The sequence below is a fragment of the Epinephelus lanceolatus genome, chromosome 19 (assembly GCF_041903045.1).
Source record: "Epinephelus lanceolatus isolate andai-2023 chromosome 19, ASM4190304v1, whole genome shotgun sequence".
Lineage (NCBI taxonomy): Eukaryota > Metazoa > Chordata > Actinopteri > Perciformes > Serranidae > Epinephelus > Epinephelus lanceolatus.
The window spans coordinates 29,546,545-29,563,814 of record NC_135752.1 but is presented as its reverse complement, the minus strand read 5'-3'; the positions used below and the strand labels follow the sequence as shown (position 1 = coordinate 29,563,814).

At 40.4% G+C, this 17,270-nt stretch overlaps 1 protein-coding gene across 5 annotated transcripts in view; it reads right to left on the bottom strand.

Moving 5' to 3' along the window:
• The window catches only part of cacna1bb (calcium channel, voltage-dependent, N type, alpha 1B subunit, b), a 250,495-nt gene that overhangs the window by 79,409 nt on the left and 153,816 nt on the right, over positions 1 to 17,270 (bottom strand). For 3 of the 5 annotated variants that reach the window (XM_078162190.1, XM_033647132.2, XM_078162191.1), the window contains exons 14-21: positions 16,078 to 16,150; positions 15,645 to 15,762; positions 13,899 to 13,966; positions 13,617 to 13,723; positions 10,422 to 10,484; positions 4,176 to 4,907; positions 2,998 to 3,203; positions 686 to 812 (exon numbers count right to left, since the gene is read on the bottom strand). In XM_078162190.1, the coding sequence (XP_078018316.1) occupies positions 686 to 812; positions 2,998 to 3,203; positions 4,176 to 4,907; positions 10,422 to 10,484; positions 13,617 to 13,723; positions 13,899 to 13,966; positions 15,645 to 15,762; positions 16,078 to 16,150 (1,494 nt within the window). The remainder of the gene's footprint in view (positions 1 to 685; positions 813 to 2,997; positions 3,204 to 4,175; positions 4,908 to 10,421; positions 10,485 to 13,616; positions 13,724 to 13,898; positions 13,967 to 15,644; positions 15,763 to 16,077; positions 16,151 to 17,270) is intronic. The other 2 variants (XM_033647135.2, XM_078162192.1) reach the window with 1 other exon arrangement.

Below are 17,270 nucleotides of genomic sequence, written 5' to 3'. Positions count from 1 at the left end.
AATCCCTAACTGGCACAGAAGTGCAGTAAAAAAGAACGACTCAGGTTCAGTTCACAAGTCTATTTTTGGTAACAGACTAACCCATTCTATCACAGTCGCTAGAAAAGACCATCTTGTTCCCCGGGGAACACCTCAACACATAGTTGGTCAGCCAGAGTCTTGTGAGTGTCACAACACCCATCCCTCAGAAAATAAGAGAGTCCAGCCCCTGTAAGGACTGTGATTCCAGAGCCAATACTGTGCTTAGAGTTAAGCTCAATTTGATCTCACTTATGTGGCTCAATCTGCCACACCGGCTGTGTTCCCTCTCTACCAGAGAGAAGACATTCGACATCCTGATAACCACTTTTTGTAGCCAGGGGGTCGGTCCACCAAGTACCCACGCTGCCTGCTGCACAACGGCAACGCTCCAGACTCCTACACCTAAACAAGTAGATTTTTAAGATCAATATACTTGTGGAAATTGAACATTGAATGTTGTCTTTTCCTCTCTGTCAGTATCATTGATTTTGTACGTTACCCCAAATATATAAGCTTGTTATAAGTTTGTTAGTTTTTCCCACTGTACATGGTGACATCCTAATAATGTGTGGGTTTTATAAACTTTCTGTTGCTCTTAATTCAACCCAAACTATCAATCTTACTCCTCATCACTCCTCTCAGTCACCTCGCGGTTATGACTTACGGGTTTGTCTGCCCGAAGATAAACATGGAGCTGTAGGGAAGGATCTGCCGAGGCCCATTAGCTGCCTCCTCCTCCAGGTCTTTCTTCTCCTCACTGAGTCTGAAGTTGTCGCAGTCGATGTTGTTCACTGGGGTGGAAAAATAAACACACTCATTAGCTCCAAGAAGCACACACATTAGTAGGAAAAAAAGAAAAGAAAAACATTTCTTTTTTCTATGGACTCAAAATGCAGGCGTTTGGTCTCTGTGGTTTTATGATTGCATAAATTGCTTTATCAATAACTTGACTAATCAGACACTTCTCATTGCAGGACCACATCTAAGAATGACGGATACAAACTACTTGCAAAAACAAATACACTACTTGAATAAAAATGAAGCCACTGTTATGTAGTCATTATCAACAGCTTTAAAAATACTTTCGTGTTTCTTTACTTGAACCACTGGGTAACATTTTTCTTCAAAACTGAGCAAACAGAATAAAATAGATAGGATTTTTATTCTTTCCTCTTTTTTTTTTTTATTTATTTTTTTTTTTTTTACAGATTATAAAAACAGCAACAGATTACCAAATTATCAACTGGATTGACTGGATAATACCTGTGTACTATTGACATTCCCATCAGCCTCAGCTGGACTATGTGTTTAGCACTAATTAGCAACTCTTACCATGCTAACACACTAAGCTAAGATGATGAACATGGTAAACACTATCATCAGCATGTAAGCATTGACATTGTGAGCACGTTAGCATGCTGACATTAGCATCTGACTCTAAGCATTGATGTGCCAAAGTACAGCCTTGGCACATTGGAATATGACACCTATTGTCAACACATTCTCAGTCCCAACTTGTCAAATACCGAAGCTTGATCAGTGGCCCTGCACGTCAAACTATAATGCTCAAGGTACCCTCCAGTGTCAGTTTTGGATGCTCAGGGAAGGCGTGTCAAATGCAGCTCTAGTGAAAGTTCTATCAGGAAGACAATACTTTTCATGCTCGGGCTATTAGGTTTCTTTCTCATGCTACCATTCTTTCCTTGCACGTATGCTCACTCCCTGTCTCTAGGTGTCATTATCTGGGTCTGTCCATTGAGTCATCAGCTGATTCACAATCAACCAATAACACAGTGACACACCTCCGTTAGCCTATCATCTTATTGCTCCTCATTTTAAACATGGCTCTTTCTCTGCTGTAGTTCTTTCTTGCTGCAGTCGTGTGTGCCCTCCACCTCTCAATCACCACCTAGTCTTTACGAATTCATCAGCCTCATGTGCCTCAGCAGTCATCAGCCTCAGAGTCAGCAGCCACCACCGCCAGTGTCTGGACTCCATGGGTGGATTTATTTTGCTGCTGTAATGCATACCCTCCACCTCCCCATCACCACCTAGTCTTTACGGATTCATCAGCCTCATCTACCTCAGCAGTCATCAGCCTCAGAGTCATCAGCCACCACCACCACTAGTGTCTGAACTCCATGGGGGATTTATCTTGCTGCTGCTCAGATGTCCCTCAATCACAAAATATATCCCTCTGATGTGGAAGTGCCAAAGACTTCTGCTCAATCTTAATCAGCACAAATCATCTGTGCACTGATATTCTGCATCAAATATTATCTTTACTTCATTCTTCTGTCTCTAATGTTTGAACTCACATTCGTTACATGTAGTGTTTTCTCAAAATAAACTTCGATTTTGACAGGAAATGACCCGTTTCTGCTTGTTTAGTGCATACAGGCTTGTTTCAAAATAATCTCCCAATGTAGGTTTATTTCGTTTTTAGGTGTACTTCCTCAGGAAGTTTAGGCAACAAATGTACATGGTTAGGTTTAAAAAAAACCATCATGGTTTGGCTTAAAATAAGCACGTTTGCTACTAATGTACCGTACAACACATGACATACGCCATTAGAGTAGTATGTTAGACACACTAGGTTGCTATTAAAATAACCTGGTTGACTTTTTGTCCTGGGTGAAAGTCCTGACTTTGTTGGACCCATCCAACTCCACTCCAGCCCACCCAATGCAGACTTTCTTGCTGTTTATACTACAGCAGCTGTTCACTAAGGGCACTTTGATGTGTTGGTGTCTGACACTGAGGACTAAAATATATAAAATTTTGTTCATTATTTTCTTTGGTGAGATCTGAGACTGTGTTGATACTCCTAATTAGCCTTAATTACCCTTAATGACTCACTCTGTTGTAAAGTGATGACTCGTGGTGGAAAAAAAACAATACAAACAATGTCCAAAACTTTCCTTTAACCTTCCCACTCCTTTTTCACTTGTTGTGACAATGGCGTGCTACACTCACTGGGTATGATGGTGGTTTCTCCGGGCGGGGCAGTGATGGTGACAGGGATGTGGATGGCATTGCTGTTGAGGGCGGCCTGGCTGGCCCTGGTGGAGTTCTTCTGGTTATCAGCATCTTCTTGCTTTTCTCCAAGGCTCAGGCTACTTCGCATCGGCTGCAGAGGACTGGAGGCGAGGCCGTCATCCTCAGCATCTGGCTGCCTCTCCCTGGGGGAAGAGATGTGTATCTTATCACAGGCATCATTATACTCTGCTCTCGGGGTGCTTCCAGCTTCTTCTGACAAATGAGATCCATATGAGAAAGTTTTCTGTCCTCCTGGGAAACAGACCACAGCTTATGTGGCAAAAAAGTAGAAGTACGTTCAACTTCGATGTAAACACACAGTTATGTGGTGTTTATGTGTGACAGCAAACAGATGCGAACAGTCCTTTACGATGTCTTTCATAGTGTCTTAGGATATGAAATTCTGAAAGATTCTCTTGAGAGTTAATTAAGCCCAGTCAGACACATAACAGGTCAAATCAGAGAGCTGTCGAGCTGTAGATAGCTGTTTAGATGATGTTATGACATGCCACTGTTACGACTATGGAGAAATATTCAAAACAGGCAATAAAGACATGAAATGAAGCAAGAATCTGCAACTGCAGGTCTGATCTCTAAAATCAAATTTATTCAGAAACTTCATCTGGTAGAGAGAGTTAAGAATGAGGATGGGTTTCATTAAGATTTTGTTAATACTACTGCTCTTATCAATACTCCTTATTGGTTCTGTACTTTTTAGAAAATGTATTAATTTAAAAAACACATTAATTTAAGAGAGAAAAAACTTAGAAAATACAAAAAGTACAGACAGGCTATTTGTATTTTGTTTGACTGTCAGAATGTAAGCTTAACAACTTACAGAGAAAGGTATTTGCTAAAGTATTATTTAAACCGTCTATCTATGTTTAAATTAATTTTCTTATTACAATCAGATAAGCTAGAAGTTATCTGTAAACTTGGTGCTTTTTTGAAGAATGTCCGTCTTTTGTTTAAGTAACATTGGTTGTACTTTAGCCACGCCGTGTGCCATTGTTTTGTTATTGTATGTAATGTTTGTACTCCATACCATGTGATATGGTCGTGAGTCAAATAAATGAAATAAAATTAAATGAGAATATAATATCTGTAGTCTTTACCTGTGACCTTTGCTTCCATTCTTGTTCCTCTTACAGTCGTCTCCATCCAGTGTCGACTGAGCTCTGACCATACGAGAGCAGCGTGCCTTCCTCTCTCCATTACTATCCCCACCTCCTCTGTCCTTTCCCCTGTGCTCCCCCTGTGCACCATTTGCTATCATCCCGTTTCCCTCTTTCGGTGGATGATGTGAGTGATGGTGGCGATGCCCCCTTTCTTCTCTTCCTCTATAGTCATTGGCGTCTTCCTCTGGGGAGCCGGCCTGGTGATGGTGCCTGTGTCCCTGCCCTCCGTCGCGGCTGTGGCTACTGTCCCCTCTTCTCTCTTTCACCTGGGAACCGTTTATGTTGTGGTCTCTGCTCCGGCTGTGATGGGTGTGGTGCCTCCCTCCCCGGCTTTCGCCTCCATCCCTGCTGTCGCCATTCCTGTCACGGTGCCGGTGATGCCTCCTGGAGTGAGTGTGGAAGTTGTCTCCAACCCCATCCCCTGCATCCTCCCGTCCTTCAGGAGACCGGCTGGGTTTGTCGCCGTTCTTGGCCTCCACCACGAGGGGCCGGTCCAGGTGGGTTTTCATGTCAGGATGCAGGTGAAGGGCGGTGGACATCTGCAGGCGCTCCTCGGGGTCGAGCTCGTTGAACAAAGCCTCGCTGCTCGTCCTCATGTTGTGTCTCCTCAGCTGGTTGGTCCTCTGCTCCCACACTGACATGGACTTTGCCGACCGCTGCTGCTCCTTACTGCACACAGGAATCAAACCACAGAGGAGATCATGGGAGAAGGAAACATTGTATACTCTCTACTTTATGAGTTCTTTTTCATATGGAGTTCACAGTTTCATCCATAGCCACACAATCCTCTACTTATACCACTACATTTACATTTTCTTTACCTATTTTAAGACAAGGTGGTTTATGGATGCATCGGCACAGATGTTCACCATGGTAAAGCTTTCACTTACCATGCTTGAGGGTTATATGGAGAAAGTAGCTCAAATCCTCCATAGCAAAATATATCATTTCCCAACATCTAAGATGGTAAAGTTTGTGCATTGCTGAGGGTTGTTACATTCTCTTGTCATGACATGACCTGATCATGGGAGGTCTGTTCTTATTTCGGGTCCTCAACACTGAAGTCTTCCCACATGTCAGGTAGAAAATGAATCACACTCTTCTGGGAGAAACTTTTTACCAGTGGAGATCAAAATGAACACACTTAAAAATACGTTAAGTTTTAACTATAATATTATCTATTATTAATTTTGACTTATTTAACCTGCATCAACCATTGACTGTATAGAATAATGGACATAGCTATTGCAATGTCGTCCATTGGTTTGTGGACTCCTGTTTTGAAGCTTTGAGTTCGACATTATGCCGTCGCCATCTGATATAAAAAAATCTGTACAGTTGTCATTAACTATAGAGACCAAAATGTTTTTTTTGTACCAGACTGTAGAGGGATTTTAACATGGATGTCTCTGGGACTGACTGGCATCCAAAGCCAGCCTCATGCAGTCCTTCAAAGAAGGGCAGTTTTTGGCACGTCCATGTTGACTTCATTTCTAAGCCATGGAGGTTGCTGCTTGGCATCAGCTGTAAGGTGTTCAGTGTTCATCTTAATACAACAATTCAACCAATGTCAAGTGAGTTTTTGATGTCCAAAAAATGCTAAATATCTGTAGTAAAGTGCTAAGTTTTTCTTCCCCGAATGAATTACCTACTACTCCTACTGTAGGCAACTGGACTTGCTCGAGTTTCTTGAAGACGTCTCATCTCTCATCCAAGAGGCTTCTTCCAGTTCAGAAGAAACGTCTTCAAGAAACTCAAGCAAGTCCAGTTGCCTGCGATATAGCTCTTAAGATTACCATGACCTGGATGACTGAGAATCCTCATCAACACATCTCGGCAGTGTTTTTATGCATCACTTTCTCCTTTGAGGAGGTTCAAAGTACTGAGAACTGATGCAAAACAGCCTTTCCAAGGACTAAAACAGCCTGAAGCATGTTTCATATACTCACCAAAAGGCCTTTTCTCAAAATGAAAGATATATTTGATTTGATGTATCAAATGTAAAACTGTGTCTTTAAAACAAGAGCATCTCTTTCAACTTAAACACTCCTAACAACTGTCTTATATTTATTCCAGGCTCAAATCCACAAGATATAGGTAGATCATATGGCCTTTGCTGCCCTCTGAGGCCCCTAGTGATTGTAAAAATTATTTCAAAACTTAAGGAACAACATCAGTTAAGCATTTTTGCATGGTCTACATATCAGAACTGAGACTTTAAAAATAGAGTTACAATCTTAAGTCAAAAACACTGCCTAAATGTACATTAAAAGAGATAGTGATTGCTGTCATTGTTTCTCATGACCATACCTGCCACATTTAAGACACTGGGGACATAATCCATAGTCTGTCTGTGCATAAAGGCATCCTAAACTTTGGTTGAATTCTTCAGCAGTCTGTGTTAAGCAAATCAAGTGGGTATCTTCCAAAGTTATTCGCCTTAGTATGAAATTCCCTCTTTGTGTTCCAAAGGCTGTGTTTGCTTGCTAAGCCACAGCAGATGGAATTCTGTACTAAAAATACCCACTCAGTCTGCTGAAGTGTCTTATTAGCTGCAGCTGAACTATAGAATTCATTTTTTTTCACAGGGCTGTGGATTGGGCTCCTGTCTTTAACACTGAAAGTGCTTTAAGAAGGGATTTCTCTGCAGCCTGTATGGAGAAGAGGAACAATTACAGCAAACAATAACTCCTCAATGTACATATGGGCTTGTGAGTGTTTTATAAAAATGCCAACTTATCTTTTAATGCGGCAACAATCTCCCATGACTACCCTCATTACAGCGCTTAATTCATTTGAGATGGTGTCGATAAGTCAGACAATCGCGGGGCGCATTAAAATGTCAATTATCAGAAAAAGCGTGTCAGAACAAAACTGAAACAAACTGTCAGAGGCTGTGTGACAAATGAAAAGCAGGGATATGCTGGCACAGCTGAACGCTACTATATGTCCCTATGTTCAGAGGACAAAGGAAAAGAAAAAGGCACTCCAGACACGAGCACAGCAAAGGGATGTTTTTGCAACCAATAAGCTGCTTAAGTGTTTTGGTGTGAAGCCTCCAACAGAGCATATAGCTACAATAGTATAAGACTATGCCAAAACTATGTGAAAATTGACATGTTATTACTAACCATACTTATGGACAGGAAATCCACTGTGCTTTAGTGGCTTGTTAAGCTGTTATTAGGCCATTAAATGGCTGTTATCAGTTGTTATAGGAAGGGAGGGGTGGCGGATGGGTTAAACAAACACAGGACTTTTACCAGAGATGGTTGTTTTAACTGATGTACCATGACATAGTTTCCTAAACATGACCATGTAGTTTTTGCGTCTGGCGAAAATGAAACGAAACTATCACTGTTTCACATTTTTGGGTAGGCAAATGGACATTTAGCAGGCTGATAATGGTCTTTGAACGGGGAGGCTGTGGCTCAGAGGAAGAGTGGGTTGTCTACTAATTGGAAAATTGGCAGCTCAATCCCCGGCTCCTCCAGTTTCGCATGTCAACGTATCCTTGGGCAAGATACTGAACCCCATACTGCTCCTGATGGCTGTTCCATCGGTGTGTAAGAGTGTGCCATGCAAGCCCAATGCCTGTACCATTTGACCATTTGAACCTAATAGTAAGTGTGACTGGCCTCTTCTAACTTATATCTATGAGGCTAGAAATAGATAACGGCGATTGAATGGAGTGACAACAACCAATTGGGTCATTTCATAGATCATGTCATGGGCCGATGCAAAGCATGGGTTAGTAGTGCAATGCTTTTGATTGTCTTTATTTACGATAAAAATTTTAACAACTTTTTTTTTTTTTTTTTTTTTACTTTTAATAGTATCAGTTTGAAACCTGAGCAAAGTGACTTGATTTCTTTGGGAAGAAGGCAATGAGCAACTTAAGAAGAAATGGCAAATAAATAGTAACACACAAAAAAAAAAAAGAAATAAAATAAAAGAAATAAACTAACAATAAATATTATAACAAATTTGCAATATAATTTTAAAAAATATTTCTGATAATTATAAATACAATTTTATGCACATTTTTTCCATATATTAATTAATTAATTAATTAATTTTTTTTTTTTTTTTTTTTTTTTTACAAATCCACTAAGTTTGTAGAGCATTTCTTGCCAAGTTGCTTTTTGCCTTTTTTCCCCATGTTTTCGAAAGAAATCAAACCAATTTGCTCAGGATTCAAAGGTTTAAATACTTGTAAAGCGTGTCTGAACGCAGCACAAAAAAGTGATGTCGCTCCAGGTTTCAAAGGATTAAACAGTTAAAAATATGTATCATGATTCTGGCACTGGTGTGATGAGTCATCGGAATCTGCTGCTCCTCAGACAATGTTTCTCCTGGGAGATGACACCTAAACAAGCGAATGACCCAGAGGCAGAGGTGGATACTTATATGAGGTGTCCAGGTCTCAGGGGGAGACCCGACCCCTTCATATTGGATACTAATCCTCTTCACGGGTGAAAAGGATCAGCAAATTGTCTGTTGCTACCGTTACACAGAGCGGTCATGTCTATATCTGCCCCTTTAAGCACAAGCTAACACACTCACCATTGAGCCCTGAAATGCACATCCACACACCCCCACACACACAATACTTGTTGGTTAGTGGTTGATGATTGGTTACAGTTCTATTAGTTTGGCTTCAGAGCATGTGTCAAACGTTGGAATTACTTGACATGTGATGCTGGAAACTTTGCTAATCTTGCATGCAAGTAAACTGAACCAGAAATCATCTTTAAAGTCTGTTTGACTCAGGTCAAGTGTAAATGGGGCAGGTATGACCAACATGCTATGAGTGGTGGCCATTCCTGACATGTATCATCTGTAACAGGCTGATTCCTGGGTTGAGGAGAGTATGGTGAGAGATCACACTAATGGGTGAAATGTGATTTCTTTCTGACGGCGTGACGACCATCAAAAATCCTTTGATGTGTCCATATTTCCATCTATCATATAGGTGAAGGCATTGCATACTGTCTCTGCACAGTATGATTTATTTACATGGGGCTTTATGGGTTAGTTTAGTTTGCTCCGTCTGGTCACCTGTACCTCAAGATTCGTCGGGCGGGAGAGGAGTAGACAGTATAACTCCTAAAAGACAGACAGAAGACACAGAGGACACAGGACAGGTATCCACAGACAGCTGAGCTATAGACAGGTAGTGTTTAAATGTGAGCAGAAAGGAAAAAGAGGGATGTGACACTGAGGAGAAAGGAGGAGACATATCAAGAAAGCACATACACACAGTGACGAACACATAAGAAGGACGGTGTCAAAGAAATGACAGTCAGCTCTAGTAGTGACTTTGTGTTAACTCAAACAGGTGAGGTGTTAAATAAGCATCTCTGGCCTTCTATCTGCACTTGAAATTGACTGAGACAACAGATCGCCGGGCAGGAGGGCAAACTTACAGCTGCGAGTTTAATTTTGGCCTCGGCTCATATTGTCTTTTAAAGTCCTGGGGTTCTGCGATAACAGACAGACTGGAAATGTCAAACTGCCTGCGGTGATGGCAACGCTCAGAGAAAATTAAACATTTATACACAAATTATTCACATCAGAGAGCACGGGGTAGAAGATGAATTACTGTGGGGGCCAACACCGAGGAGCTGCAGCCATCAACAAAGTACACAACGGCTGCTTCAGACCAGAGTGTGTTTATGTATCAGCGATTTACACTCAGAATTACACCCAGGCTGGCCTCATAGCTTCAAATGTGTTGTCATTGGGCTATTCGCATGTAATTGTGCTTTTCTTCTCTGCGAGGCACTTTGTAATGGCGTGATTGTTTTTTTTTTAAATAATAATCAAAAATACATTTCACTGTACCAGCAATGAAGACATTTAGTTTTATGGAGGTCCAGAGGAGGAGAGGGAAAAATAGAGAAGACGAGGCAAAGGGAGGAGAGGAAGCAGGAGAAGAGAAGACAGGAAAGGAAACAAAGAGGAGGAAAGAGAAGATGAGAAGAGGAAACAAGTTAAGGAGATGAAAAGAGAGTAAGGACAACAATGGAGAGAGGAGCATATAACCAGAGAGAAGTAGAGATAAGAACAGGGACAGTAAAGGACGGGAGAGCAACCAAGAAAAGGAGAGGGGATCAGAGGAGAGATGAGGAAGGAGAGGAGACGAGGAGGAGAATATTGTAACAGAGTTTGATAACTCACGGTGACTGAATGCTGTTGATGGACGACCTGCGAGAGAGTGCATCTCGATTTTGCTTTACAAAACTGTACATGCAGAACAAAAACAAAAGAAAAATGAGACACAAATCCGAAGGGGACAGGTGGACTGTCTTTCAGTCTGTCCACCTGCCCCCTCCTGTCTTACAATAAAGGACTAAACTGTGCAACTACTTCAATAACACAACAGCAACAAAAGCGTGGCCGTCAGCAGAGACATTTCCATAAGGACAAAAAAACTGAAACTGAAAACAGTTCAGGAGTTTCATTCCAAAACGAGAAAAGCTACGACTCAAATCATCTTTTAATAGTGAAAATGTAAAAGCTTTAAATATATTTAGACTGTAAAATCACTTTCAATAGGATTTTTTTCAAATTGTATTTTTAAAAAGGGCTTTAATCATTTTGTAATGAAACCCTGTTTGTCTGAAACTGCACATAAACTGCACATAAAAGAGTTCATTTAAAATAAAAGCAGTTGTTCGTGAGCTCACTCAGTACCACACTGTTTAATGCACAACTTAAAATATTCTGAGAACAGTGACATAACACACAAGATCACATACAATAAGAATAAGAAAAAGGAGTAAGTGAAAAAGAGGAAGGTTAGAAAGTTAGCTAGTGTCAGCACAAAGCCCTGTCTGAATTTTTAACTAGTAGCTACTTACTAAATGGAGTTGCACCATTAAAACTGAAGATATATCTCAGCTAGTTAAGACTTATAAATGTGTAAATCAGTTGAAACACAGCGCTGTCCAAGTGCAATGAACTATGTAAACAGGAAGTCACTGTAGCATCACATGCTAACATAACTTCCAAGAGTATCTTTGTCAATATATTACTTTGTTTTATTTATGTCTGTATTAGGGCTGCCCCCTAATAGTCGACCAAATGTTAGTCGACCAGACAGGTCATTAGGCGGCAAGATTAAATTGATCGCTTAGTCGCAGAAAACAAAATGACTCAGGGGCAGTTTGACAACCTGCTGTCTATCGTCGGGCCATATAGCTCTGGGTATCCAGTAGGGCTGCAACTAACGATTATTTTCATTGTCGACTAATCTGTTGATTACTTATTTGATTAGTCGACTAATCATTTTATTAAAAAATGTGTCAAAATGTTGAAAAATGGCGGTCTGTCTCTCCCAATCCCCAAAATTATATCATCTAATGTCTTGTTTCATACTCACGCCAAAGGGTTTTAGTTCACCGTCATGGGAGAGTGTGTAAAGCTGCCAATATTTCAACATAAGAAGCTGCAATAAGAGTATTTTGGGGTACATTTATAGTACTTTTCTATAAAAATGACTCAAACCGGTTAGTCGACTACTAAAATAGTCACCGATTATTTTAATAGTCGATTAGTCATCGATTAGTCGACTCGTTGCAGCCCGAGTATCCAGCAACCGCTACCACCAGTTTCTCACCACCACAGAAGGCCGACCTCTCAAATCATCCAATTGACGTGGGGGCGCTCTTCCATTCTGAGTTTTTCAACTCGAGGAGCTCAGAGTGCTCCAGCAAAAACGGCAGGTGCCTAGAGCACAAAATGCAAGGCGCATCGCAACGCAGAAAATGCGAGCAGAAGGTTTCATTCTCATTAAAAACAATCACAAAGAGCCGCCTCCAGGTGCTAAAACGCTTCTTGTGTCATCGGGGCCTTATACAGTATATTTAAATGCTACTGACCACTTTTATTTCCGAATTTCAAATCAATTGCCTGTTGTCTACTTAGAGATGATTGTTGTTAGTAGCATAATAGCACGATAATTCGGCCTAGTTATACAATTTATAGTGAGTGGAAAATGTATGATTATCCAACTGGTTATTTACTCATTAAATCAACTGTAATCAAAAGTGTTGTGATCTGAAGTATGTTGTTTTATTTTTGTGAAATGTAACATAAAATCTTTTAGATTTACATTATTATTAGACAGCATTTATCAAGTTTCAGGTCAAATATGTCGACCATGTTCCATATTGCTCCCTCTTTTACTCTGTTATATGTTAGCAAGCTGATGTTAACATTAGTTTTGTCATTTGGTTCAGTTACCATCTGTTACATCTGGCTATTAGTGGGTGTTACCAGTTAGCAACACCTAATCTCTAAAAGAAGTTTGTGTGATGCAACGTGTTTTAATTTAGTCATGTGTAAAACTCAGAACTGAGCCGCGCTTGAACGTCTGAACAGCTGGCGCGACCGGCTCTTGATCATTTCGCACATTCTAACTGACCTATTTCCTACTGAGGGGACGGCAATTAAGGAGCGAGTGTGAAACAAAGATAATCACTGCGTCAAGTGAACAAAGGCCTGTCACACAAAGGCAGCACAGAATTATACAACGCACTATCAAATCCATCTGAAGTGAGAGAAATGCACAGACAATGTGCATTACCAAGTGTTTTTCCCCACATTAAGCGAACAGATGGGAATCAAAGGGGGGCATATTTTAACCTCCAGTAGTACATATCACAGTTATAACTCACTGATAGGGATGAAAACGCTCCGTTTTAGCACCAGCTATCTCTTGACAGACTCTCATAATTTCAGTGTTCATCTGGACTCTAAAAATAGATTGAATTTGGAGGCGCAATTAATTTTCGTGTTGACACGAGACCCCACATCTGTCAGTCACAGGCTTGTGGTGCAGAGGGGGTGGACCAAAAGTTTTTGCACGACAGCAGCTATCTGGATATAAAAAGACATCCCTGTCATTATCGTATTAGAGGAGATGGTAACTTCTGACAGTGAAGATTAAGGGTTTATTTTATCTTTTATCTTCATAGGAATCATTTTGTATCTTTCTGAAAAGGCAAAAACGTCATTAGATTTAGATTTTGTCTTTAAGTGTATAATAAGCTCGTGTCTGTGAAATTAAATTTAAGACAAAGAGAAAGAAAGTTAAAACTACTGGTGGAAACTAACGTATTGTTGACTGGAGCTTCCTTTATTGCTTTTACGATAAAAGAAGGTAGACGATGGGGTGTAATAAATGAGGCAGCACCACAGGAGCGCTCCCACAGTGTGAATAAATGAGGAGAAGTCCAGAAAGTGCATCAAACACAGTGCAGACTGAGAGGGAAGAACACACAGACAGACAACACTTAAAGACAAAGGGACATTTATCTCCACTGTGGGTGAACGGCTGCTGTCGGAGGAGAGAGATGCTCGGAAACTTACGCGGCGATCGAGATGTTGGCTGCTGACATCGGGCTGACCTCCTTCACCTCCAAAGCCTTCTGCAGGGCAAGCTTCTTATTGGCTGCCTCTTCCTGCTCCTCTTCATCCTTTAGCCAGTAAGACATAAAATTGTGCTTAATGATCATACAACATGTTGATGCCCCTCTCTCAGGTGCTGGTTTGACATTTTTAACTGTGGAGTAGAAAAAAATTAGGAGTTTGATATTGCTATGTGATAATGTGTTTTCAAATACAACATTCAGACAGTCTGACCCAGCCTACCTTCGTCAGCTCCTGTGCATTTGCAAGGTTATCGACAGCGATAGCCAAGAAGACATTCAGGAGGGTGTCTGAATAACAACGGGACTCAGGAAAAACAGATGCAAAGTATACAAGTTGATCCTGTGATGAAATATGCAATGTTTTTCCCCACAAACCAGAAGCAGGGCCTTAAAATGTTAATTTGGTCTATCAATAGGGCCAATATTTCGCTTAAGAGCAGTATAGCGAAAACTGCAGTTCTTCTTTATCCTTCTTTATCAAGTGTCTCACAATAAAAACCAGAAATCTTAACTTAGGATGGAATATTGAATATGCTTATGGGGCACAATCTCATGGGCCCAAAGGGTGAGGGGGACCCTAGACTGGAGTCTCTGTTCGAAGGATTTTTAACATTTCTTTTTTGAAAGTTAATCAAACGTCTACAAAGAGACACAAAAAGACCACAAAGAGTCAAAAGAATTGAAAAGAAACACAAACGCCTACAAAGAGATGCACAATGGCCTCAAAGAGGCTTTAGAGTGATGCAAATTGATTGCAAAGAGACTGATAAGACACACAAAATGACCATAAAAAGACCTTTAAACTCCTACAAAGAGATGTAAAACAACTATGAATACTATGAGACAAAAAGACTACAGACACTTCCAACAACCATAAACGTATTTTAAACTAGAAAGAGACACAAAATAACAACAATAAAGATTCAAAACAACAACAAAGAGACACAAAATAAACACAGAGATGCAAAACAACTAGAAAGAGACACAAAATAACCACAAAGAGATGCAAAACAACTACAAAGAGACACAAAACATCAATAAAGACTCAAAACAACTACAGAGAGACACAAAATAACAACAACAAAGACTCAGAACAACAAAGAGGCACAGAATAACCACAGAGATGCAAAACAACTAGAAAGAGACACAAAACAACCATAAAGACTCAAAACAACTAGAAAGAGACACAAAACAACCATAAAGACTCAAAACAACAACAAACAGACACAAAATAACCACAAAGAGATGCAAAACAACTAGAAAGAGACACAAAACAACCACAAAAAGATGCAAAACTATGGTAAAGAATCAGAACAACTACAAAGAGACCCTAAACATCACCACTCGGAGAGATTGAGGCCTTAAACATATCTGTGCCCAGGGGCCCTTTGTCTCATAATTCGTCCACTAAAAAGTGTTATCAACTTTCTTAACTTGGGAAATAACTGAGAAGACTGAGTTTGGACAGGAACATGTGAGTCCATTGACAATGACCTTATTAAAAAAATGGTTAAAATGCCACCCTTGCACTGAAGGTACTTAAAGATTGAGGAGGAAAACATCTTCCTCTAGACAAAGGTTTACAGCTCCACAATTAAAGAAAGAAGAAAACTGTCAGTATGTTGTTTGTTCTGTCCAAAACTATTTTTAAATGAGGTTTAATGATCACTGTGGCCTCTTCAGGTTGTGTCCCGGCTCCATTAAATTTCAAAACAAGTCACAAATTCTCCTTGAGTTCTCAGAATCTAAGGTATGAATATTAAAGGTTCTAAAATTAAGTACAGTTCATTAAGTACTAAATGAGGAAAATTTGCTTGATTTTAAGGTTACTATTTTCCCTCAAGGCAGAGCAAAAAAATAAATGTCAAAGCTGATCACACCTGGAAAAAATTAACACAACTTTTGATCCCAGTCCGTCTGACTCCAACACACTGCAGTTTTAATTACGACATGTCAAAGAGGATACAGTTTCCAAACAGCGTGAGGACGATGAAGTAGACGGAGGAGAACATGCCGCGCCGAACGCCTCCTTGAGACTCGATCCCGTGGTACATCACGGCGTTCCAGTCCTCGCCAGTCAGAATCTGAGGAAGACAAGAGAGTCAGAACGACGCCAGGGACACGGTCGGGGTTGTAAAGCCCCGTGCAAATCTCACACAGTGTAGAATTAAATTACTTTACGGAGTGAAGGGTTATGAGCACAGACTAATTGAAGGATTATCAGCGAGCTCATTAGGGGACAGAAGGTACACAGACCAGTCATTCCCTCTAATTAAAATGACTGATAACAATCTTTCTTTTTCCATAAAGTCAATATTCTCTCATTTATTCAGACAGTGTGAAGTGCATCTCGTGTCAGTATGTGTGTGAGTGTGCAGGCATGTGTAGAGGAGTCTTACCTGGAACACAGTGAGGATGGCTGCTGGGAAAGTATCAAAGTTTGTTGTTGGCGTTTCATCTTCAAAGTTGAACCTAAAAGAATCAGAATCAGAACGTCATTACAAGGAGGGATAAAAACAAAGTGATGAAACTGTAGTCCCAGTCAGATCTTAATGGCATCTACCTGCAGGTCAGGAGAAGATACAAGGAAAAGGTACATATATTAATTAAAAAATTAAGAAAACCACTTAGAATAAAAGAGTTAGGAGCCTGTTACTGAAAGTCTAGTTCTGGCTTATTACAACTTGGATCTCATTTTGTAGTTTTGTCTATCATTTCTATACATGACGATAATAATACCATAGGTCAAAGTGACAAATTTTTTTGAGCTTGTAAAACTCAGTAATTTTACTCTCTTTTATTTCAATAATGTACATCACTATATTTCAGGTCACACCATCATTACCTCAGCAAGGGCTAAATAAAGGTTCCATCTACTATAATTAATCACTGATTTAATGCGTCACCCTGTGAGCGCACTGACCTAACTCGCATCCACAGTGTTGCATAACCAACAGGTGCCTGATGGACACAGATGCAATATAGGAGCTGGATTCAAGGCTCAAAGACATTAACCACTTGCTTGAATCAAAAATTGCTCACCAAGCACATAAGGCAAAAGAAGTTTTAAGGCCTATTACGCATGCACATTGGTAGTTCTCAGTTTTTGTTTTTTTTCAGGTGTTTTCTAGTCCCCGAGTTTTGCCCTCATCCGTGCTTAATTCTAATAAGGCTACTTGAAGATATTTCACCTCTCATCCTCTCATCTCACCTTCAGTTCTTACGGACTGGTGCAGAGTTGCAGGCTTTAAACTCTGTGTGGGTGAGAACATTGTTGATGTCACATGTGAGCTTTGAATTTCAGAGTGATTCAGGTCACATGTGGGTTGTTGACCGACCGGGCCATCATGTGTGTCGTTAGGGTAAGATAGTTCCATGTGTAAATAGGTGTTATGGGTTCACACACAGCGATTAAAGCCTGCAAGTCTGTACCAGTCCATTAGAACTGAAGAAGCCTCTTGGATGAGAGGTGAAACGTCTTCAAGAAACTCAAGCAAGTCCAGTTGCCTACGATATAGCACTTAAGCTAACACTGAGGAGGGCAGTTTGTTTCTATTTGCTAACCAGTTGTAAGCACAGGTGGGTAACTGCC